Source organism: Notothenia rossii, assembly GCF_949606895.1.
Source record: "Notothenia rossii genome assembly, chromosome: 3".
Taxonomy (NCBI): Eukaryota; Metazoa; Chordata; class Actinopteri; order Perciformes; family Nototheniidae; genus Notothenia; species Notothenia rossii.
In genome coordinates this window covers 10,422,833-10,446,272 of record NC_136901.1, presented here as the reverse complement: position 1 = coordinate 10,446,272, position 23,440 = coordinate 10,422,833, and the positions used below count along the sequence as shown (strand labels likewise).

The following is a 23,440-nucleotide window of genomic DNA, read 5'->3' as shown; positions in this document are numbered from 1 at the left end:
GAGGCTTTTCTCTCCTTTGACCCTTCTTCCCTGGATGTACCTACCCAGTCCAGGCGTCCTGTCTTTCACAAGGCTCTCCTCTTATCTCTGCTTGCTCTGTTTGAATGTGTACTTTAGAATTGTCTCCTGTGTTTGTATATCTATCTCAACAGGTCTTTGTGGTGGAGAGGAGGTTGTGTGGCTCAGGATCTTCCTGTTTCTACAGCACCTGGAAGTTGCTCAATGTCCTCCTCTAATTTTACCAATGGTCTGTCCACCCTGATAAAAGGATCCCTCCTCTGATGCTCTTCCTGGGGTTTTGGATAGTTCTTTTTTTTAACCTGTTTAATTATATTTTGGGACGCTTTTCTTTATCCAAATGAATGGATAGAGTGTTGTATGCTCCCATATTTTGTAATTACTTTGAACATATGTTTATAATTACAAAGAAAAAGGATTGTACGTTATTGTTTCCTCTTACAAACAGACCAAAACCAAAAGAAGTTCATTTTACATTGATACAAAACAGAGAGAAAATCAGCAAATCCTGACCTTGAATACGCTGCAAGCAGAACATTATTATTTTGTAGCTTTAAATATGACTGGAATACTAGTTTAATATTAATATTATTAAAAAATGTATTTAAATAATAAATGTTAAGCTTTAGTTTTAACCCTGTACGTGTTGCATGCTGCTATATGCTGTTTCGGCCAGTAGATGACGCCCAAGTTCAAGTATTAGAAACTTGCAGCCATTGCCTTTAATGAGAGAAAAATCGATTTCATTAAAAAAGTGAGTTTTAAATGTTAAGTGTTAAAAGAAAAAGCCTAATCTTTGGTGATTCGAATATTATTCTTGATATGTATCTGTGTTAAGGAAAATATAAAGTGCACAGGCGTTTTCACTTTTATTTTGATAAACGTCTTTCAAGGAAATTCCCACGTGTGCGTAAAAATTAAACAATGTCTCTTTTTCATTGTTGTGAAAAAGATAGAGTTACATCCGGATTAAAAACGCTCTATTTGTATTTTTCTCTAATACGAGCCAGATGTTGCGTGCATGCTGTCACTCAACCCGATCCCGACCAATCAGAGCGCGCCTAAGCTCCGCCCTCCCTGCCGAGGCTCTCCGGAGAGGAGGAGAGATCTCCCTCTTTCTGCTGGCCGCTCTCAGTCCATCGGAACCTCTCAGAGTGTCAGCCCGGCTCTACAATGGAGAGAGGGGCAATGCTGGCGGTGTGTGTGCTGTGCTGGAGCGGCACGGTGTGTGTTGTGACGGCCATCCAGAGGACTGACATGTTCCCGTACGGCTCTCTGAGCGGAGACCAGATCCTGGCAGAGGGTGACGATGAAACTTCCAGAGTGCTGTCCCTGCCCAGACCCGTGTACTTCTACGACTCCTTGTTCTCACAGCTATATGTAAGTTCACTTCATCAGCACTCATCTGCATGCTTGGTACTCTCAGAAAGTTATGCAATCAAAGCGTGAACACTTTTTGCAGAAGAAGTTTGCAGCTGTTGGATATTTTTATGGAGCGGTTTATTAGCATGTGTACATGGGAAAACTCTAGTTTTTCTTCTGGTGTAAAGTCTGTCAATCGATCATAAATTAATCCCCTATGCAGTATGTTAGAATAATATACATTTTTCGAGCATGTCTTATTTTGAAAATAAATGGATTCCTCAACTGTCAAAATTGACTGATACTTAACAGATGTTGATCTGGTCAACTGGTGATAAGAATAAATCGTGCTTGTAAAGGATTCCCACTGCACTATGTATCAATATACACTTCCTGAGAAGGCTTCATTTCGACAATAAATGAATCTCATGTCTGTGATTGATTGATTGATTGATACATAACAGATGTTGATAGTCAACTGGTGACATTGACAAATTGTGCGTTTAAATGATTCCCACTGCAGTATGTTAGATTATAAACGTCTATATTGGATTTAATTTGAAAATAATCTAATCTCATGTTAGAATAATTGATACACAATGACATTAGGAATAAATAGGGTCTGTATCAAATTCCAGCTAATTGCTGTTAGCCCAGTTGTGGAAAGTAACTATACTCAAGTATTTTTCTTGAGTACTAATTCAAGATATTTTTCCATTTCAGAGGGATGGATATAAAACATTTAACTTCTCTGCATTTATTTGGCAACTATAGATACTCTACAGATTCAAACTACTTATACAAACAAAAAAATCAACTAATACACTATGTTGTAATACTATAGGCTTAGTACAAACCGCTGAGTGTCGCTTTGAATGACACTTGCTATACACATCACTGCTGCATTAGTCATTCCTCATTACACGGAGAAATACACCAAGAGGAAGTTGAGTTGAATGTGGTTTGAATGTTTCTACATCCTTGAAGTCTAGGGGTTCATTATGTGGTTCTCGGGGTCCCTGAGGGGCCTCCAGCAGTGCCCACGGAGGTTCCAGTGGTTTATGAGGGGGTACGGGTTCATTGGGAGGTTCTTTGGGTTCATGATGGTGTTTTACATATTTAGAAGATTATGTGTATGTACGTTCACTTCTTATTTTTAATGGGCTGTTTCAATCATTACCTTCTAGACCCGGCCCTAGTATTAAACTGCTTGTGGTGATTATTAATAATTGTCTCTCTCTGTCTATAGGTGGCTACCAATGGTATCATATCAGGCCAGGACCTGCCGATGGAGAAGCAGTACGTTGACGACGGCTTCCCAACGGATTTCCCCGTGGTGGCTCCATTTCTGGCTGACATCGACACCAGCGGAGGGCGAGGACGGATCTACTACCGCGTGACCGAAACTCCCAGTGTACTCAACAGAGTGGCCCAGGTCTGTATGTCTATTGAATATCCATTGTCTTCATGGCGTTAATGTTACTCCCTTGACCCACCACACATTCATTTGAGCTATCGACTATCCCTTTGCAATCTAGTGTCATATTTGACGTGGGGGTTATTCCATCCGAAATTTGTATTTCATAATTCAAAATGGCCAGCCAATAACTTTATACATGATTGAACAAAAACTCAGAAAATGACATGTTGAGATGAATACGTTCTGAAAAATAATTAACAACGGATCTGAATTCTTTCCTTTTTTCAGTTCATCCATTAGTTCAACCCATTGTACACTCCATCTTGTTTCTTTTTTTTTACTTCATTTCCATCATTCATTCATTCATCTGCTCACCCAGGAAGTACATCGAGGGTTCCCAGATGCCAAATTCACGCCCACACATGCTGTGGTTGCAACATGGGAGAACGTGGCTGCGTACGAGGAGCCAACCCGAACCAATGGACCTTCAAACAAGGTAAGATGGATGGAGGGGTTGAGAGTTTTAGCTCCAGGCCCCCCCCCCCTGTCTCTCTGTGTCATGATTTATGACTGGATGAGTTCATCGTGTAATCCCACAAGTATGTTTTGGTCATTGTGAGAGACACAATCCCAAATTCCTGGAGGATGTGCATCACTTTTAATCAGCCTGGGGTGGGGGTTCTATTTGTAATTTCCCTTCCCCTCCTAATCTGCCTCTTAACCTTTTCAAAAGGTCAGAGGTCATCTTAAAGGGTCATCAAAGTGCCCCCTCCCTAACTCGTTATCCCCTCACACACAGGTAGACACAAACATGCCTGGACCATTAATGCTTTCATGCTCTGTTGGACTTCAATTCCCTCCCTGTTTGTCAGCCACTCAACAGTTCATAACCTGGTTGACCATTAAAGTGCTCCTCTTCAGCTACACAAATTACACTTAGAGTTCAATTCATCGTTTTACATTCTACCACACAATTCGACTTTTCTTTTTGCTGTGGATGTTTTACTGCAGTATGGCAGGAAAATCTTATTCCGACTAAAAAACAAGCTAATGCAATACACAATAAACAGAAAGTAAAAAATCAATAATAAGATTAGTTATATTCGTGTTTGAGTACCAGTTTTGATGAGGTGACTAAAACAGTGCTTTCTGAACAGTGATAAGCACCTGTCCCTTTCCCTTCAGGCAGCTATTCTCACTCGGCACCCCTCTTTAAACTCTCCCGCGGGCCCCTGGGGAGGCACGTCTTACAGGAGGCGGGTAACACTTTAATTTACACATCCGTAATTTTCTAGGAATTCTCCTGGAAAAAGGCGTGTGATTTGTCACTAAGTATAGGGAAAATAGGAATTTTCTTGCACTCAAAGCACAAGTAAATGGTTGCTTGTAGACCTATGTCGCATTTTTAACATGTTTAGCTTACAAAAAGGGGGGGGGGGGAGGTGGCTCAATGAGACTAATAATCGTCATCCCGATGAACATTAGCCGCCTTTAGCTTAGCCAAGCCACCGTGATGCAGTTTGTTTATAGCCTAACTAATAGCGATTGAATGTACACTTAAAATGTACGCTATTTTGCTACCTTCCAGGGTTGGTCTGTGTAAACATGTCATCTCAACACACATCTTTCAAACTTACACTTACCGTGTGTAATGCAGTCTTGACCAAACACTGTTACCTTGACGACAGCACAATGACATTTTTAGAGTCACCCATGGAAAGCTCCCTCCAAAGCTACAGAGGACATTGTGCAACTGTATTCATTTGAAGTGTATCAATTAACAGTTAATCCATGTTCTTTCAAATGAATACCACATGTATTGTTCTCAGAAAAGCAGTGTCACCTAAAGCATCACTGAAGACTTTGTTTGCCTTAGTCTTTAGGAGAGTCTCCAAGTAAAGCACTGAACTTATCGATTAAACAAACACTGCTTTGTTGTTCCTGGTTTGCAGCAAGTGGGAGGGAGGGATGAAGGGAGTGGTAGACTTAAGGAAATACCCCCCAGGAGACCTCTGGGTCTCTCCCTGCCTCATCTGTTTGTCCTTTTTCTTTACTCTCTTGGTCTGGTTTCTTTTATGCCTCCCCCTTTCTTCCTGATTGATTAAAAGCTAAACATTCAAACAGCATTAAGCTTCTTAAGACGCTTCTCAAAGGCTCTTTTTGATCGACTTTGAACCTCAAATATTGGAATTAAGTCTATCCAGTGTTCCTAATTAAAGACTGGCGTCCACCTATAGTGCACAATGTATATCCATGTGCTAAGAAAGAGTGGTGTTGTTGTTCGAAAGGGTCCATGGTGCTTGTCAGATCGCAGCAGTCTGGGATTTGCTTCAGTGGCTCTTTCTTCGGACTGATAGCATCTTCCTTTGAAGCGATTAGCCAGAGGTGCTGGGTGGGGTGAGTTGGGGGTAGAGTGGTATGTGTGTGTGAACTGATTAACCTGAGGTGTGTGTATGAGGGGCTGGGGGAGGGGGCAGGCTGTGTGGTGTTTGGGGGTCGGATGTGGAGGTGCAGGAGGGAAGAGAAAACAGGGAAATAGAGGAGAGAAAAGTTCACATCCCCAAAAAAGAGTTGTGTTTTCTATGAAATTAGTCCTAAAGAGGCTATTATCATAATTGGAAAGTAATTGCTTCATTCGAAACCTATAACACACACTCTGTTGTATCTCCTACCATGTAGCCCAATTTGCTAATGACCACAGAGGTATTTACTCAGAGAATCTGGCCTTCTGTGTGTCGATGCTTTTGGAAGTGTCGACAAGGCTTTACTTTGAGCAGCATATTGCTAATCCTCCTTCACACAAGCACACCTGTCATGTTAGTGGATTCTGTTACACAGCAGCAACTTCCCCCACCGTTAACGTCATTATTCTCAGCAACAGAAAATAACCTCTCCATCCACAGAAAGACAAAGAGAATGTTCATGTTGATGCTAACGCTAACTTGCTTTGGTTTATGTTCAAAAACCTGCAAAACGGAAACCACTTCAGCATACTCGTGATATCATGATGAAAAGTTGTAATCATAAGCCTGTCAATATCATTTTGAACATGTTAGTATGTTGATGCTACGTTAGCATATAGCTTAAAGTAACGCTTGTCCATGTATTCCCTACAGAGCTGCTAGCATGTCTGTATGCCAAATCTTAATATATTTATTTTACATCGGATAACTTTGAATATGGTAAGAAGGACGTTTTTAGGTTATGTTTATCTATGTTATTTAAAAGAAAAATGTATATTAAATACCCCTCTTCGGATCCAAAATAGCTACATCTAATGCAATAGTTGCAACATTAGAAAGGAAATAGTACTGAGTGGTGGTAAAAGGAATGTTACAATATACACATTATTGCACATCTAACCTCAGGTGCCCTTTCCTGTGAGACATTCTTGTATATGAGCAGCAATTTCAAGTGGAATGTGATTTTAAATTTGACCACAGTAGACCATTTAAAAAAAAAAAAGATTTGTATCTAGCTTCCCCTAGAATTCCCTACAAAGTTATTTGTGCAAATAAGGAAAGTGTTGTAGGCTTTGCAGCATGTTACGCATTGGCTGTGGGAGGGTCAGTGGAGAGTGGATGAATGAATAAATGGACTCCTCTGTTATATTCAGCCCTCTCTGCCTCTCGTATGGCCTCTCCTCTCCTCTCTGTCTTTCTTCTTCTCCGTCTGTTTTCTTGTCTGTAGCACAAAAGGAACTTTTGTTTCGATTAGTGTTATTTGTTGTTTCTGGGGGCCCCCTTGCAGTGACACAGGGGGCATCCCTGGAAATATGCTCATCCGGGTTCAGAGCGGACTGTTACTGAAATTCAGCTCTCATAATGTGTTATTCTGAGCTTTTGCTTTGGGATTGATTCTGTTTATCAGCCAGATTCTGGTCTTTTTACAACATGTGCAAAAGAAAAGGGTTTATAGCTCCATAATAGCCACTAAAACGAGTCAGAGCTTGACTTTTAAGACTTGGGATCTTGACGGCTTCCTAATTACTAAGCCATAGAGCTCTGGTTTGTAGCTGCGGGAAAGACGTTCATGTTCGCGAAACTTTAAGGATCTAAGAAAAGCAGCTCTGGTTTTACCCACCATGTGTTCTGGAGTTGATCAAAAAAGGTTTTGCAGAGCGCTCATAAGCCCTGAAGTTGTACAATTTCCTCAAGCTTAAGACGAGCAGGGAATCGTTTTGAGCGCAACGCTGAAGTTATAACAGGAAAGCCACCCCAAAAGACCGGAGCAAACGACAACAGTGAAAGACTGACCGGACTGTTCCTGGCCACAAGCCTCAGCCGTGTGTGTGTGTGTGTGTGTGTGTGTGTGTGTGTGTGTGTGTGTGTGTGTGTGTGTGTGTGTGTGTGTGTGTGTGTGTGTGTGTGTGTGTGTGTGTGTGTGTGTGTGTGTGTGTGTGTGTGTGTGTGTGTGTGTGTGTGTGTGTGTGTGTGTGTGTGTGTGTGTGTGTGTGTGTGTGTGTGTGTGTGTGTGTGTGTGTGTGTGTGTGTGTGTGTGTGTTTTGTACCAGTTCCCACGCTGTAGGCAGTTCCGTTTGTAGCACTCTGGTGAGGTTGGCAACTGGCCTGCAGCTGCTCTCTGTTTCTTTCTCCCCGTGCAGCTGTTTTGCGGCCAACTAGCTGAAAAATCGGCAACCAACAAACAAGTGTTGCACATTCGCCCGGACCTCCCTTGACCCCCGTCTTTCCTCGGGATGTTCCTGCCTCACCAAAGTGGGATCCAGCTCGAGATAATTATAATGTCATTTAGAACATTTGTTACAGTGATGAATCACTGATTCGAAACACAGGCACGATGGGAAGTCAATTAAACCGCAGAGTAGACTAAACTATATCAAGGCGGAGTAAACCAGACCAATAAATATACAGATACTAAACACGACCGTACTAAAGTAAACTGAAAGAGAAATGATACACGCCTGCAGCTGCTGTAGGGTTTACAAAAAGTAGAATGAAGTCATATTATGTTATATATGCAATAGTGTTATATATTTGATGTTATATACTTTCCAACTTCGATTGAACTAAAATGACCCCTTTTAATGGTTAAAAGTTCATATTTGTAGCAATACTTGTCCTTATTGTTGGAGCAATGATGGTATACCCAATATAAAAGCCTTTTAAATTAAAAGTCTGAACACAAAGAATGGAAAACATGCTTGGAGGCATTAAGGCTTCTATTTGAGTTTGCTAAAAGAAAAGATTGTTTTTAATTTCTTACTTTATTGGGACATTTTTGATAAAAATTCGGTGCCATACTGAAATGTAATCTAATATTGACTGAAAGAGTAAATATTTATTTTGGATGAACTGTCCCTTTAAGCGCCCCCCCACCAGTTAATCCTAGCAGTCTGATGATGTTACCACCGAAACCTTGAAGGACCCCGAACAACAAACATTTGTCGGTCCCGGAGACCATTAACGCCTGTGCATGTGTCTGCTCGGCGTTAGGAGTGTGAGGACACTCTTAAAAAAAGGTGCAACGAAATGCCTTTAGGGAGGTCGAAAGTTGTGTGTGTGTGACTGTGTGTGTGTGTGTGTGTGTGGGGGGGGGGGGGGTTGCCAGTGCACACACACACACACATTCTGAGCTACACACTGTCTGAAGGTCTTTGATGTATGTTGGCTGCTATTTGTTGTCTTCCAGCTGTGAGTCTGTCAAGCACACCAGGAGAGACTCACACAGCAGATGACCACACAGAAAGAGAGAGCCGGAGTTAGCGTTATAGTTTGTCATATTGAGAAATTAGATTATTAGGTTTCTTTCCAAGACATAGATGAGTGGATTCAAGTTTGTATGCTTAATATTAAGATAGAGCAAGCTTCGTAATGAGTGTGCAAATATGAGATTCTCCTCTTGTACTAAAATAAGCACATCTCCCTTAAAGTCCAACATTTCATTCGTACGAACTTGAAGGCAACAGTCTGAGGTGGTCTAGAAAACTTCTTTGTCATGTAAACACTCAAATGGAACAGGGCCATTCTCAAATGCAGCCACTAAATGTGGCATAAACATCATTTAAAAAACATTCTTAACGTTTTCTGAATGTGTTTTTCTCTATCTGCGTGTCTCTTTGAATGAGTATCAATCTGGCTGTTTCATGAAAAATATGAAAAGTAACCAGAGAGAAGCAAAATATTGCAAATCATGTTCACCGAAGTGGAAAAGGATTGTTGTGGGTAAAACAAAGACTCTTGGGTGTGCTTCACCAACCGCTTTTTCCTTTTTAACTCTGGAAAAAACCCAAACTTAGCTAATGTGCTGGTCTATCGTGGACTAATGAGACTTTTATCATATAGTAGGAAACAGAAGTGTTCGATTTTGATGGAAACACACACTATTTCCTCTTGTTTTTTTTACTTTTTATAACTGTTTGGATGGAAATACATCCTCTTCTCTGTCTCCCCGTACACCCTCTGGAAACCAGACCCCAACCCCCCGCATGCTTTCATCTCTCCCCTCGCCTTCTCCTCCCAGGAAAAAGGAGGGATAGCAGGAGAGAAAAATACAGACGTTTAGAAAGGACGTCAGGGACAAAGAAAAAAGCAGATCCCCTCTTGAGCTCCAGCCTCTTCTCCTCCCAAAGAGAGACAGAAAGAAAAAAAAAAGACCCCCTCCTCAGTAATTACAAAGCCCGGAGGCTACAAAGTCCTCCCCGCCCACAAACAAGATAGTTTAAAGATGTTGATGTAAACAATTAGGAACACACACATACATTCCCATGAGTGGAATATAGATGGAGGGACATCTGTGCTTGTGTGCGTGTTTGTATAAATGTGTGTGTGTGTGTGTGTGTGTGTGTGTGTGTGTGTGTGTGTGTGTGTGTGTGTGTGTGTGTGTGTGTGTGTGTGTGTGTGTGTGTGTGTGTGTGTGTGTGTGTGTGTGTGTGTGTGTGTGTGTGTGTGTGTGTGTGTGTGTGTGTGTGTGTGTGTGTGTGTGTGTGTGTGTGTGTGTGTGTGTGTGTGTGTGTGCGCACCCCACGTCTCACATTGTAACGAGGTCTAGTTTGCCTGTACTAACATCATCGTGAAAGATGCCCAGACACACAGGAAGACAGCTGTGGAGATCAACATCTGGGCTGGGGGTTTAGAAACCGAGGTGTGTGTGTGTGTGTGTGTGTGCGCACAGATAATCTGATTGTGTCCCTAAGGAAAACAACATGGGATCACTCAGAGTCTTCCCCTCATTCACCAAATCTCTGTTTTTTTAACTGTGGTTTTGGAGACCGAGTGGGCTGGACGCCAACACACAAACGTCCAAAAGAAGTTCCACAAGTTCTGGTAGAAAAGGTGCGCTGACTCAGTTAATTTAAATCACCCTAATTTGTGCAAAAGAGATGTTTTAAAACCCAGATGCTCAGTCTGTTAATAATTGGTGGTGGTCGGCAGAAGGGGAGCGTGAAGGGTGAGAAGTCTCAACATGAATCCCAGCAGAGGAAGAGGAGGAGACATAGGGAGGAGGAGAGGGGAAGCGAGGTGTGAAGTGTTAATTGAGGGTGGTTAAGCTAGGCTGTACACAAAGACGCTTATCCCTCTAGCAGAGCTGAAAATGAACACTACCTTAATTACCAGGGACATGCTAAAGGTACTGCCATCAGGGGCAGAAAAAAAAGTCATGTGTTGAAGGAAATAGGTATTTGAGGTGTGACGTGTTTATGAAACGCATTGAAAAGCTTAAGGGAAGGTCTACAAGGAATTATAAGCCAATGTGTTATATCACAATGTCTGGAGATTTCATTATATTGTTGCCTGACAAAGGTTTTGGGGTTAAGGCTAGCGCGTTGTTGCAATCATGTAGCTGCTTAGTCAACAGCGAGGTCTTTTTTAGCGTGGGTTGTTCCCGATGACGATGCAATTTGCTTGATTTTGACCTTTCTTTGACTCATTTGTTTAAATGATCCCTCTTCTTTACCCTCAGATATTTGTCTTTGTGCCAGCTGCAGGGAAACATCATCAACACTCCAAATCACTCGCCCTGAATTCTCTGTACAATAAGCAGTTCTATTCACACATGGGCTCCACCAGACATGACACAGACTTACTACTGGAGAGCTGATCGGGTGGAGTCTGTTTAAAGTCCGGTCTCAATGATTCAGACATTCGTGCTGTCACATACAGGTCCTCCGGTTAATGTCTAGATGAATTCAGGTTTACAGTCGTGTGTGAAAGAGAGTATAGAACACAACTAGGCTATGTTTTAGCTGTTGGGTCTGGTTTGTCTCTGTTCTCATCTCTTTGTGTTTCTTCTCTCTCGTTTTTTTAGGTCAATACCTTCCAGGCAGTTATTGGTTATGATGAGACCGATTCATATGTCCTGTTCTTGTATCCTGAAGGTGGCCTGAACTTCTTTGCGACACGCCCCAAGGTAATTCATAATCTCGGTTCGCTCGGATACTTTGCTACTGCAAAACGTCTAGGCATGCACTCACTAAGTGTGATGTTTATGTAACAGCTAACTGTTTGATTTCCTCATTTTGCATGTTTCTTTCTAGGAGTCTTATAATGTTGAAATAGAGCTTCCAGCTAGAGTTGGCTTCAGCAGAGGAGAAGTCACATATCTGATCTTCTCCAGAACTGAAGGACCGTACTACAGCGCTACAAGTGATGAGCAGAGTGTGAAAAACCTCTACCAGTAAGTACAAAAACCTCAAGGTTGCTTATTTTTACAACTGACAAAAATGTAATTAATCAGAGAATTAGCTCTTTGAGAGTAGTGGCTTGCAAAATAGCCAGAAGGAAAAAATAAATATCATTTAAATATTTTTATACGTAAAATGTAAAATATCTGAAAAAGACCTCTTTTGTGAAAGGTATCGACCAATTTATAATGTTGTTGGCTATTTCTTTCGAAAAGGAAGCACATTTTGTGACACAGAAAGCTATATTTAGCTCTTCCAAATTGTAGACAAAGAAGAAAGCAAACTTTACATTTTAAAAAGAAGAAAGCAACAGCAGCAAGCTTTCAATCATTAGCTAGCAAGCAAGGTAACTAAGCAGCCGTTTTGTAATGTAGCAGTTACTGTTAGATGTGTTTGCAAGCTAAAATAAAGGGGTGGAAGCACAGGTGTAATTAATTAAACTGATAATTAAAGGAACAATAAACCTGTCAGGTTAGAAATGCTCTGACACCAGACCTGCTCTTTAGGGTTGGTAACACAGGAATTCCAGGTGTCTGGCTGTTCCATACTGGGAACCGGTACTCTTTTGACAACATTGTCCCTGCATCCGTTGGTGGCCAGCTGAACACTCCACCGACCGGAGGACACGGCCTCTCCCTGGTAATTGAGTTTTCGTCTTTATTTCATTGTATGTACGCTCAAGAGGTGTTTTGTGTTGTGAAACCCCTAACCCATACATGGTTTCTGCTTTAGGACACCACCACCCCCGAGTACAGTGAGTTTGAGGAATATGAGGACAATAATTTTGACGGTGATAACCAGGAGGAGGAAGATGATTACCCTCATACAGGCGGGGACCCTGACTTCCAGCCAGCCACTGCCGGTGGGGACCACTCAGCGCCCGTTCAGCCAGCAAGCCCTGATGCTCCCTCCTCGCCTGCAGAGGATTCTGGTCATCGAGATGTCCCGTTGACCTCTGAGCCCAGGTACAATCCAGAGCCAGCAGAGAGGCGGTATTCCAACCCCAATCCTTCAGAAAGAGGACCAGAGGGACGTGCTGAGCGGACTCAGGAACAGCAACCACAGGTAACGCATTAAATTAACTAACATAAAAAAGTATTTAGGTTCATTGAAATGTGAAGATGGGCTGTTATTACTAGCATTGTAAAGCTACACCTAAATTGCAAACGTTGCAAAAATGACTAAATTAATTTGTTATGTGACAAGAGACAGCTGCACTGTTTGCCAATCTGCAACAACTCTCTGCAAACATCACTCATTGTGGTGTACTTTTAAACAACAGGAATGTATCTGGCAGTGCTCTCAGTACTGAGTTTTGTAATACCAAATTGAAGTTGCAGACACGTTTTGTAAATGCTGTGGTTACAATGGAACGCTTTTTCTGTAGAGTATAGCAGTGTAAAAACTGGCAAAGCTGTGATCATTAAACCCTACATACTGTATGCGCCATGTAAAGTATGCACAGATCATAGCTCTTTGGTTCATAGCATCTGGAGAGAGTTACAAAATATTGGCTTGGCCCTGAAGACAACGGGAGAAACGGGTTTGAAGTTAAACACAGTGTATTCCCTGTGTAGCTTCCTCTGGAGGTGGTGGATGTCTACCCCCCTCACAGAAATGAACCCAATCTTTCCCCTGGAGGTCACGTGGTCAGCGTGGATGAAGACGACATTGATTTTGACACAGGAGGTAAGAGACAAACTCTGCCATGTATACATATATATGTATATGTAATAATCAGCTCAACTGATGAAAGGACGGTCCCTTTGAGAAACCTGAGGGTAACGTTACCTTGCCCTCAGCTGCAGAGCCGCTCAGCAGCTGGCAGTACAATACTGCCGTTGTGCTGGGCAGCTCCTGTGTGTGTGTGTGTGTGTGTGTGTGTGTGTGTGTGTGTGTGTGTGTGTGTGTGTGTGTGTGTGTGTGTGTGTGTGTGTGTGTGTGTGTGTGTGTGTGTGTGTGTGTGTGTGTGTGTGTGTGTGTGTGTGTGTGTGTGTGTGTGTGTGTGTGTGTGTGTGTGTGTGTGTGTGTGTGTGTGTGTGTGTGTGTGTGTGTGCGTGTGCGCGCGTGCGTCCAACAGTCCCTGCGACTTCTCCCTCAGGGTCTTGCCGTAAACAAAAATGTGTTCTCAGAGGCCCAGAACATATCTTTTAACGGAAATGAATTACAGTATTTTTGGATTAGGGATAATTTAATCTATCAGTAAGGCATGCACAGTTACAGTATTACGTGTCTGTACATTCCTCAATTATACAAATCTCAGAAAAGGCGTAGTTTACTAATAAACATGTGCACTTTTCTGCCGTGCTGTCATGGGTTTGATTTGTATTTAACTTAAACAGCACATAAGAGTCATTGTGATGTAAGTGTGTGGGTTTCCTTCTGCAGCATTGGCGTGTGTGTGTGTGTGTGTGTGTGTGTGTGTGTGTGTGTGTGTGTGTGTGTGTGTGTGTGTGTGTGTGTGTGTGTGTGTGTGTGTGTGTGTGTGTGTGTGTGTGTGTGTGTGTGTGTGTGTGTGTGTGTGTGTGTGTGTGTGTGTGTGTGTGTGTGTGTGTGTGTGTGTGTGTGTGTGTGTGTGTGTGTGTTGCCCCTCTAGGATGATAGAATGCTGCATTCAGATCCCAAATCAGCCATTTTTGGGAAAAAAGAGCAGGCACTTATTAAGTTTACTAATAGTTCTATTAGTACTTAGTTTATATGCATTTCAAATATTTTATCCCTAGTTTTTTATATCAGTAATGTTGGTGTCATGTATTTGTTCTGTCTTCTCAGCAACGGTGACTGTTTCTTTTCATGCTGACCATTACATTTTTTGTCTGTTTATTCAAAAAATATATTTAGAAACAGAGCGTATCACTTCCTGTGTGTCAGAGGATATTTCTCTGGAAAGAGTGATTACTGTTTAGATAAGTGTAGAGAGCAGCATATTTAAAAACTTCTCACAACTTGTAAATATACATTACTGTGTTACTTTATCAGTTTATTGTGATTTTATTTTATTTAGACTTCTTTATTTCACATTTGGGAGATCATGATGCAACAGTAAAAGTGTTAGTTTATGAGTGGATTAGTGGGTGTGGGAGGCAAGACTGCAACAGCTGGTTTGTCTTCAAGTGGTACCTTGACATGTGTATCTTCGAGTGTGTGTGTGTGTGTGTGTGTGTGTGTGTGTGTGTGTGTGTGTGTGTGTGTGGTGTGTGTGTGTGTGTGTGTGTGTGTGTGTGTGTGTGTGTGTGTGTGTGTGTGTGTGTGTGTGTGTGTGTGTGTGTGTGTGTGTGTGTGTGTGTGTGTGTGTGTGTGTGTGTGTGTGTGTGTGTGTGTGTGTGTGTGTGTGTGTGTGTGTGTGTGTGTGTGTGACATGTGTGTGTGTATTCCTTTCCCTGTATCTTGTCCGCCTTCTTATTCTTTATGTCCATCTGTACTTATGTGGAAACAACTTTACATACAGAAATAGTATCTGCTAACTCCTAAAGTGTAGCTTACCAACATAACTGCAACCTTAAATCTTTCTATTTCCTATTTCTATATGAACGTTCGCTTGAGGAAAGATACGGTAAAAGCCATAAAATAATATACAACAGAGACCAAGTTCAAATCTTTGATGTGAACATTTCAAATGATGTTTATAGTCTGCATGTACACCCCTTTCTATGTTTTGTCCTAATGCCGTTTTGTGAGGATCTTGGATAGGAGACACCAGGGAGTTTATTTTATAATTATTGTATATGTAATGCAAAATAATAATAAGACTTTTTTTTCTCTCTCTCAGTGATTCAGTACACTACAGAGAATAAGGAAACATGTGCAAGGTATGTGAAGACCTGATAGCATTATGTTCATGTTGTTGGAATAAGAAATGTGTTATAACTGTTTGTTGTGGTTGTCTATTGTTTTATATGACAACGGTACAGAATCTGTCACTTGATTCTACATTGCTTTTGTATCTGTGTTCCTGCTCGATCCATTGTGATTCTACATTTTAAGGCATTAAACGTGTGTTGTTTTGCTTTCGTTCTAGATTCCAACAGCATTGTTCCCAGAATGCATTCTGCTCAGACTACGCCACAGGCTATTGCTGTCACTGCCGCCCTGGCTTCTATGGAAACGGTCGCCACTGTCTACCCGACGGTTAGAGCCCTACCATGAACCCATGTTTTTATGTAGTACTGTATTTCAAATCTTACATTTTTCTGTTGTTATAATCCTTCTTCTTCAGGTGCCCCTCAGCGTGTTAGTGGTAAGGTGACCGGAACAGTGACCGTCGGTTCGACTCCAGTGGAGATGAACAACATCGATCTTCACGCCTACATCGTGGTGGGAGACGGCAGAGCGTACACTGCCATCAGCGAGGTACGAGTCGGAAAATTCAAACATTCAAAAGTGTAATTTATTTAACTATATATGAATTCCACTTTTCTAATTCACATTGAAATAAATGTCCTGGTTTCTCTGATTTGTAATCTGTAATCTTTGTGCTGATTGGTCAGGTACCCGAGCCAGTGGGCTGGGCTCTGATGCCGCTTGCACCAATAGGAGAGCTGTTTGGATGGCTGTTTGCTCTGGAGCTGCCCAAAAGCCAAGCAGGGTTCAAAATCACAGGTAAACGTGTGTGTGTGTGTGTGTGTGTGTGTGTGTGTGTGTGTGTGTGTGTGTGTGTGTGTGTGTGTGTGTGTGTGTGTGTGTGTGTGTGTGTGTGTGTGTGTGTGTGTGTGTGTGTGTGTGTGTGTGTGTGTGTGTGTGTGTGTGTGTGTGTGTGTGTGTGTGTGTGTGTGTGTGTGTGTGTGTGTGTGTGTGTGTGTGTGTGTTTAGTTAAGTATGTTGCCTTGTATACATCTTGACTCTTGCGCACTTCTGTAGAGGGTTGAGGAAACTCCTCTACGATGAATGTGTGTGAGTATGTGTGTGTGTGTGTGTTTTTGGTCTCCCAGCCAGCTGTATTTTCTCCAGGGATGTGATGTGATATCAGGCTTCCACCTCCCCTCTCTAATATGAAGCAGCTGTGTATGTGTGTGTGTCGGTGTGTCTGTGCGTGTCTGTGTGTGTGTTCTATACAGATGTAGCCATTGCAGACATTCCGCTGTTTATGATATCCAACTGCTGAACTGCTGGAGTGTCTGCAGTATTGTTCAATGAGAATAATCTAAAAATAGGGAATCAGAAAATAATTGAATGATTTATCACCAGGTGCTGAGTTCACTCGTCGCGCTGAGGTGATCTTCTATCCCGGCAACCAGCGCCTGTCAATCATCCAGACGGGACGCGGCCTTGATGACCACAACCACCTCACCGTGGATACCGTACTCAGTGGAGACGTGCCCTTCCTGCCCCCTGGATCTGAAGTTACCATGGATCCCTTCAAGGAGACCTACCAGTACTACCCATCTGGTAATCATAACAACCACAAGAAACGCGTTCTGTGTAACATGTGAGGCCTCTGTCTTCCTATAACCTTTAACTCTCTCTTTCTCCAGTTGCCACCTCCACCTCTGTGAGGGAGTTTTCTGTCGTTTCGGCGGAAAAGGGCTCAGAGTCCTTCTCCTTCCAGCTGAAGCAAAACATCACCTACCGCGACTGTCGCCACGACAACCGCGCCACTGTCCCGGAGACGCTGCAGATCACCATGGAGAGGGTGTTTGTGATGTACGTCAAAGAGGAGAGGATCCTGAGATACGCCATCACCAACAAGATCAGCCCGGTCGGAGGTGAGTCCCACTGAAATGTTATAAAATGTGTCAGTATAGGCTAGGGATGCCAGTGATTATTCGATTATTCGAAAATATTCGTTACAGTCTCCATAATCGAATATTATTTTTAAAAATCGATTTTATTTATATATATTTTAATTATTATTTATGTTTTTTTTTTTTTTTCTGGCTTAGTTTCAACCAAAATATAGAATAATGCTAATAATAGTAATAGTATTAATAATTGTAAATGGCCATTGGTCACAGCACCAGTTTGTTTTACTGTAAACTTGGAGGAAGCCTGCGTCCCTAACCCTAACCGTGGGTTGGTCGAATAATCGATTATTATTCGCCAGGGCTGCCGAATAATCGATTTTGATCATGGTCAGTTTCTGGCAACCCTAGTATAGGCTACCTGGGGTCAGGCAGATATACTCATCACATGTAGGCCAGCATCAGCCATCACGGAGAACCGAGCATCCAGTCCAAAACATCCCTGTCAATCTGTAAGTGGCTGGAGGCGTTACAAACATGAGGTTTTGTAATTGTTGCAGCGCTGCCACAGAAACCTCAGCCAAACCACGGCGCAGAGTTGGACACAGCTCGGGCTATAAACACCCACACTGTGCGCTGAGGGATCATTTATATTGAAACCATAGAAAACATTGTCCAAATGTCTGCATTACCTCGGCTGTCTCTGGGCTCGTTGTCTGCTTAAGGCTGCAGACCCACTACACCCCCCTAAGGATGATTGCAACCGCAATTTGCGTCACAGCTGACTTTAGATATTTAACAGTGTTTTGATCTGGATTGGCATTTTTGACTTAGATGTGGACTGTTGACAGCGTCTTATAGAGTGATATACTGTAGAGCAATTTTCGGTATATCCACACTTTGACCAACATCATCCTGTTTCTTTTGGCAAGTTCCCAGCTTTCTTTTTATAAAGTGTATTATTTTTCTGTCAACACACAGTGGGCGTGCTTTCTTAAACCCACTCTATCTGATGAAAACCAGATAGAGACAAGAGACCTGAAATGATGGCGGAAAAGAGCGAGATACTGTTTTCCTCCCCCCCAGTTTTTGAACCCAGACCAAGTTTCTGTCATTTAGACGTCAACACGTTGATTAAAAAGGTTATGATGACACATCTCACACATGACATGCACACACACACACTGATACACCCGGAGCACAGCTGGAAGAGCTTTCGGGGATCAGGGGATTTTGTAAACACGGGTTAAGTGGTGTGTGTGTGTGTGTGTGTGTGTGTGTGTGTGCGCATTCAAGGGTCTTACACATTCTGGGAAATAATATCCCAGCCAATGACAGATTTTCTGGTGGGGGGGTTGCCGGGCAGAATAGCTGCCCGCTGATGTCATGAGAATCAGAGATTGCAGAAGAGCTAGAGACACTGAACACACAGACAGAGAGGGAACCCTTTTACCTGATTTCAGTCTCCGTCAACATCTTCATGAACAGCTGTCAGAAAGTATAAATCAGTGTTTGTTATGTCTCTCTTGAACTATTTTAAGTGAAGGTGTTGGGGACAGCTTTTCATATATAGAGTTTCATGCGCTACAGCAAATGGAAACACTGGTTTGGGCTTTTTAAGATGTTCCAAGATATCGAATGAGTGGAAATGGAATAAAAAGAAACAAAGTATTACTTCAATCTTCACAATCCTACCCTACTCACACTGTTCAACAAGACCATAAGTTATAACCATAAGAATATGTGTCTGGCCTTTCTATTCAAGATTCGGCCCATTTTAGCGGTTAGTATCTTACGAAAGAGAGTTTTTATTTGAGGAACATGTGCGGCAACACCTGAAAAATAATATACTGGGTTTAATTTCAATCAGAAAAAAGAACAAAAAACGATGGTGGGCAAGTACTGTAATCGGTGTATTCTCTGACTACTCCGCTAAGCTCAGATTGAAGCTGCAGAGGCGGTTTGGTTCTGACCGCCAGGCACTGAAGGGCAAGTCATATGCTGCTATCATCCCTTCAAACAACACTCTCTTAAATCCCAGGTCGGTTGAACGTGTGAGTAAAAGTCAGCGATGATGGATGGATACGGTCGGTCCATTGGATTAGCAGAGTAGCCCGTGCACATCGGCCGGACTCATAACGTTATAACTAGTGCGGTGTGTGTGGAGGAGTTTTGTAAAAGGCAACAGGTGGGAAACTGTACTGGTTGCTTTGATGGTGTGTAGCGATGTGTGTGTTTACGTGTGTGTGTGTTCTCCACCCCTCTCTCTCCCGCTCGCCTGCTCTGCCTGCCTCTCTCTCTCTAATTACCCCTCAGTCTTTTCTCCCATCCATGTGTATCTCACCCTCTCATCTCCCCTTCTTCCCGGGCCACATTCAGGACTTTGAAGAGTCCCCCCCCCCCCCTCGCTCTGTCTTTGATAATGAGCCAAAATTGGCCTCTGGCCTGAGGAGATGGAATCAAGCTGTGCCTAATGGCTGTGTCTGTGTGTTTGATTTTGTTTAGGTGTAAGTGTGTGTGTTGTTGTTTATAGTGGAGGATTGTTAAGAAAATGTCCATCGTAAAACACTTATTATTAAACAGATACAGATATTAGTCGTGAGAGGTTTTTTATTTAGTTTTAGGCGGTTTTATTTTTGTGGATAAATGCAATTAAATAGATATGGAATAAGTGGGAAAACGTTTAGTAGGTGGAGCAACATGGCTCTCCGGTGAAAACCACATTACTGTCGTGTATTTTCTAGACATGTTTAGACGATGTGAAACAAAGTCATCCATCAGAAGTGCTGTGTGAAGATTCCTTAAAAACACAATATTTATGACATTTTGAAAGCATCATTTTCAATAATTTGTCCACAAATAAAAGCTTTTAAACTGATACTACTAATAATTTTTCGGTTAATTAGATAGAGTTGGAAGAGGAAGGGTTCCCACTGTGCCACCCACCCTTTATTTGTCTGGAACATTTTTTTAAGCCGTCACTTAATTCTGGGAATATTTATAAGTCCTTCACATTCTTTTCTAATGGTTTCCCATGGTTTTCTTCACTCTGCTGTTTGTCTTCCTGATTTTCCAGAAATCAGTCGAGGGTTGCTCTTTAAGTTGTCTTGTGCGTTGGTATGAGGAAACCCCGAACACACATCCGCTCACTCATCCCCCTGTCTGTGTGTCTCTCATGTGTGTGTGTGTGTGTCTAACATTATCCATATGGTGAATATTGAGAACATGAAGGGAGTCACTTCCTAAGAGGAAACCGTCCTTTGGGAATCTGGAGTGATTTTACATGTGTGTCTGGTTAGGCTGTCCTGGAGTCAATCATTGAGACTTTTAACTGTCGAATAATCAAATTCATCTCAATTCAGGACATTCTAAATGTAACATAGTCTGTGCAGTAGATTGGTCTTGCCTCTAAATTGTTACAGTTTGTCTATTTAGATGAATCGCACTGAACAAATGTTAGGACTCACTCCAACATTTTTCTAAACGTTTGTTACTACAGTTTATACACCCTTTGCTAATTTATCCTCCTACTCCGCTACATTTAATTGGTCAATGGACTGCATTTACGTGGCATCTTATCCAAAATGCCTCACTAACTTACCCGCTAATGCACAAACACATACACAGCTGCTACTTCTGTTCTTTTATTAAGTGTTTTACATGATTGTTAAGCTATTTTGTACCAAATGAAAGGATCTCTGTACATTTTCCAGGACTATAAAGGATGGTAAACCCTACCATGTGCTATATAGACGAGCACCAAGGGGCAGGATTACCCATAAAACCTTCACACTCAATCCTGAGCTACTGTAGATTTTTCCCATCCAGGCAGCATGTGTTCATTGATGTATAATACAACAAAGATCACTATATCTATTTTATCCCTATAATGTGTCTGTGCTCCTCTGTAGTGGAGCCAGCGGGGCCGGACCAGGTGAACCCCTGCTACTCGGGGAGCCATGACTGCGACACCACGGCCCAGTGCCTCCCCCAGGAGGGCCAGGCCTTCCAGTGCCAGTGCGCTACCGGTTACAGAGGGGACGGACGCAACTGCTACGGTACCTGTCAGCCCTTTATATGGACATGAATGTACAGCGTCCTGTTAAAGAATCTGGAACATTGCAACTGCTTTTACAACTGTTTTTATAACAATAACACATTTAGACAAAGTTGAAGGCAGTGTGTCTGGGATGTGTGTCTGGGATTCATCAACATCTGTCCAAAAAGCATAAAGAGGTCAAGCTCTCCTCTCCTCTCCTCTCCTCGTGTAGTTTTGCCCTGTGTATTGCACAACACATTTCAGAACGCAGCCAAGAATCCAGGTGTGGGTTAGAGTAACTCAAACATGCAGGCACTCACTGTATACGACCTAAGAGCACCAGTAATGACCCCTTATTTACAGCTTTTACACTCACACACATGCAGCATGTGGTGAGAAACACTGTCTCACTGCCTCACCCTCTCTCTCTCTCTCTCTCTCTCTCTCTCTCTCTCTCTCTCTCTCTCTCTCTCTCTCTCTCTCTCTCTCTCTCTCTCTCTCTCTCTCTCTCTCTCTCTCTCTCTCTCTCTCTCTCCTCTCTCTCTCTCTCACTCTCTCTCTCTCTCTCTCTCTCTCTCTCTCTCTCTCTGCAGACATAGATGAGTGTGCTGAGGGCCTGAGCTCATGTGGTGCTCATGCTCAGTGCATGAACTTGGCCGGGAGCCACCGCTGTCAGTGCCAGAGCGGCTACGAGTTCGGCTTCGACGGGCGTACCTGTGTCGGTGAGTGCAAAGAACGCAGAGCTGTGTTTTGGGATGTTTAGATACAATCGTCCTAACTGTATTTACACAAGAGATGGGTTTGGGTTCTGAGCTCTTCCTGGAAACTGTTTTATTAGCACTAAACAAAAGTACAGCTGAGGCTAAGAGGAATGTCGTAAGGCAGTTATTTGGTCTTGGAAATTGCATTAAATGAAACGTTAAAGAAAGAAACTTTGAAAAGATAGTGCAACAATTATTATGCAATAAAACACACCCTCAGCCTGTTTAATATTTCCATTCCACTTTGTTTGTCTGGTATAGCCAGTAGCTTATTGTGGCTAATGTGAGAACAAGTGAGCTTATTCCAGATGTTGTTAAACTGACACCTAATTTGGTTGTTTGATTACTCTTCTCTTCTTTGCTTTGTTTACCATTACAAGTGAAACCGTTTTAAACTCAGAGGACTACTAATGTAATTAGCATTTGTCCTTGGGGCAACATGAATGTCTGTGGCAAGTTTCACGGCAATCCATCCAAAGCAGAGACATTTCACTAAAAAACAAAAATGTTAGTGGTTCTGGAAAACCCCAGGAGATCACTAAAATCAGGAGGATTTATCCTCTGCGGTCTGCACCAAATTACATGGCAATCCATCCAATAGTTGTTATATTTCAACATGGAAGAAAGTGGTGGCCCGACCTAGTGCCTTGCAGCGATGGTAAATAAAAATGAACCAAAAAAAGATGTTCACTAGCCTGATATTTTAATGTTATCGAAGGTGGTTTAATAATTCCCACTGAGGCAACTGTTCCGTACCTCAAAGCATGTGTTTTTGTGTCTGTTGAAGATCTTTCAACACCTTTTAATAATGATTTAAAATGAATAACAAGCCCATTGCAGTGGTTTGTATTTGAGCTAAGCCCTATTACATATGTTATCTGAAATACTAGACCAACAGAGATATCAACTCCAACCACATAACACACTGCTTTCTGCTGAACAAGCGGTGTCAGCTTGCACGCACTGTTAGTGTGGTAAATGGGATGCTCTGCACGTGCAAAGAAATGAACACTCTCTAAACAAATCGTCTATCCAAATGGGAGCCATGTCACGTGTGTTTGGAGCATGTAGAGCTGCATGTTCCAGAATGAGCTGTATATTTGGAGGGGATCCACATTTCTTCAACAACAGTAACGCACAGCTGCAAAAGCTAGGAAACACAGCGAGAGGGGAGGAAGGGTGAGAAATGCTCCAACAAGGGTGGGAATGGGAGGACTAATGTGAGAAGGAGAGGTTAGACAGGAGAAAGGGGGTGAGAGTGGAAGACAAATGGAGACACGACACAATGTGTGTTTTGCGTTGGAATGTGTGGAGGAGAGAGGTGTGTGTCCTCCTTTCACCCTTCAGTGTGAACTTTAGATGAACTTCTTCAAACCCTCCCTACCTCCCTGCTTGACAGAGACTTTACACAAGGCGGTGGAATTCACACAAACCAAATAAGATAACTTACAGCCAGATGTATATCCGTTAAGATTTATGAACGTAGTAGAATTTGAATTTATTACGAAATTTCAATTTCAC

At 42.4% G+C, this 23,440-nt stretch overlaps 1 protein-coding gene across 1 annotated transcript in view; it reads left to right on the top strand.

Moving 5' to 3' along the window:
* The first annotated feature begins 1,131 nt into the window (after positions 1 to 1,131).
* Positions 1,132 to 23,440, top strand: part of nid2a (nidogen 2a (osteonidogen)) — a 37,586-nt gene continuing 15,277 nt past the window's right edge. Inside the window, exons 1-16 of the mRNA XM_079668728.1 lie at positions 1,132 to 1,398; positions 2,630 to 2,815; positions 3,180 to 3,296; positions 11,066 to 11,167; positions 11,295 to 11,434; positions 11,948 to 12,080; positions 12,174 to 12,506; positions 13,019 to 13,130; positions 15,211 to 15,250; positions 15,460 to 15,569; positions 15,658 to 15,791; positions 15,929 to 16,040; positions 16,626 to 16,826; positions 16,913 to 17,143; positions 21,031 to 21,177; positions 21,752 to 21,880. Of these exons, the coding sequence (XP_079524854.1) occupies positions 1,192 to 1,398; positions 2,630 to 2,815; positions 3,180 to 3,296; positions 11,066 to 11,167; positions 11,295 to 11,434; positions 11,948 to 12,080; positions 12,174 to 12,506; positions 13,019 to 13,130; positions 15,211 to 15,250; positions 15,460 to 15,569; positions 15,658 to 15,791; positions 15,929 to 16,040; positions 16,626 to 16,826; positions 16,913 to 17,143; positions 21,031 to 21,177; positions 21,752 to 21,880 (2,434 nt within the window). The 5' untranslated portion in view covers positions 1,132 to 1,191. The remainder of the gene's footprint in view (positions 1,399 to 2,629; positions 2,816 to 3,179; positions 3,297 to 11,065; positions 11,168 to 11,294; positions 11,435 to 11,947; positions 12,081 to 12,173; positions 12,507 to 13,018; positions 13,131 to 15,210; positions 15,251 to 15,459; positions 15,570 to 15,657; positions 15,792 to 15,928; positions 16,041 to 16,625; positions 16,827 to 16,912; positions 17,144 to 21,030; positions 21,178 to 21,751; positions 21,881 to 23,440) is intronic.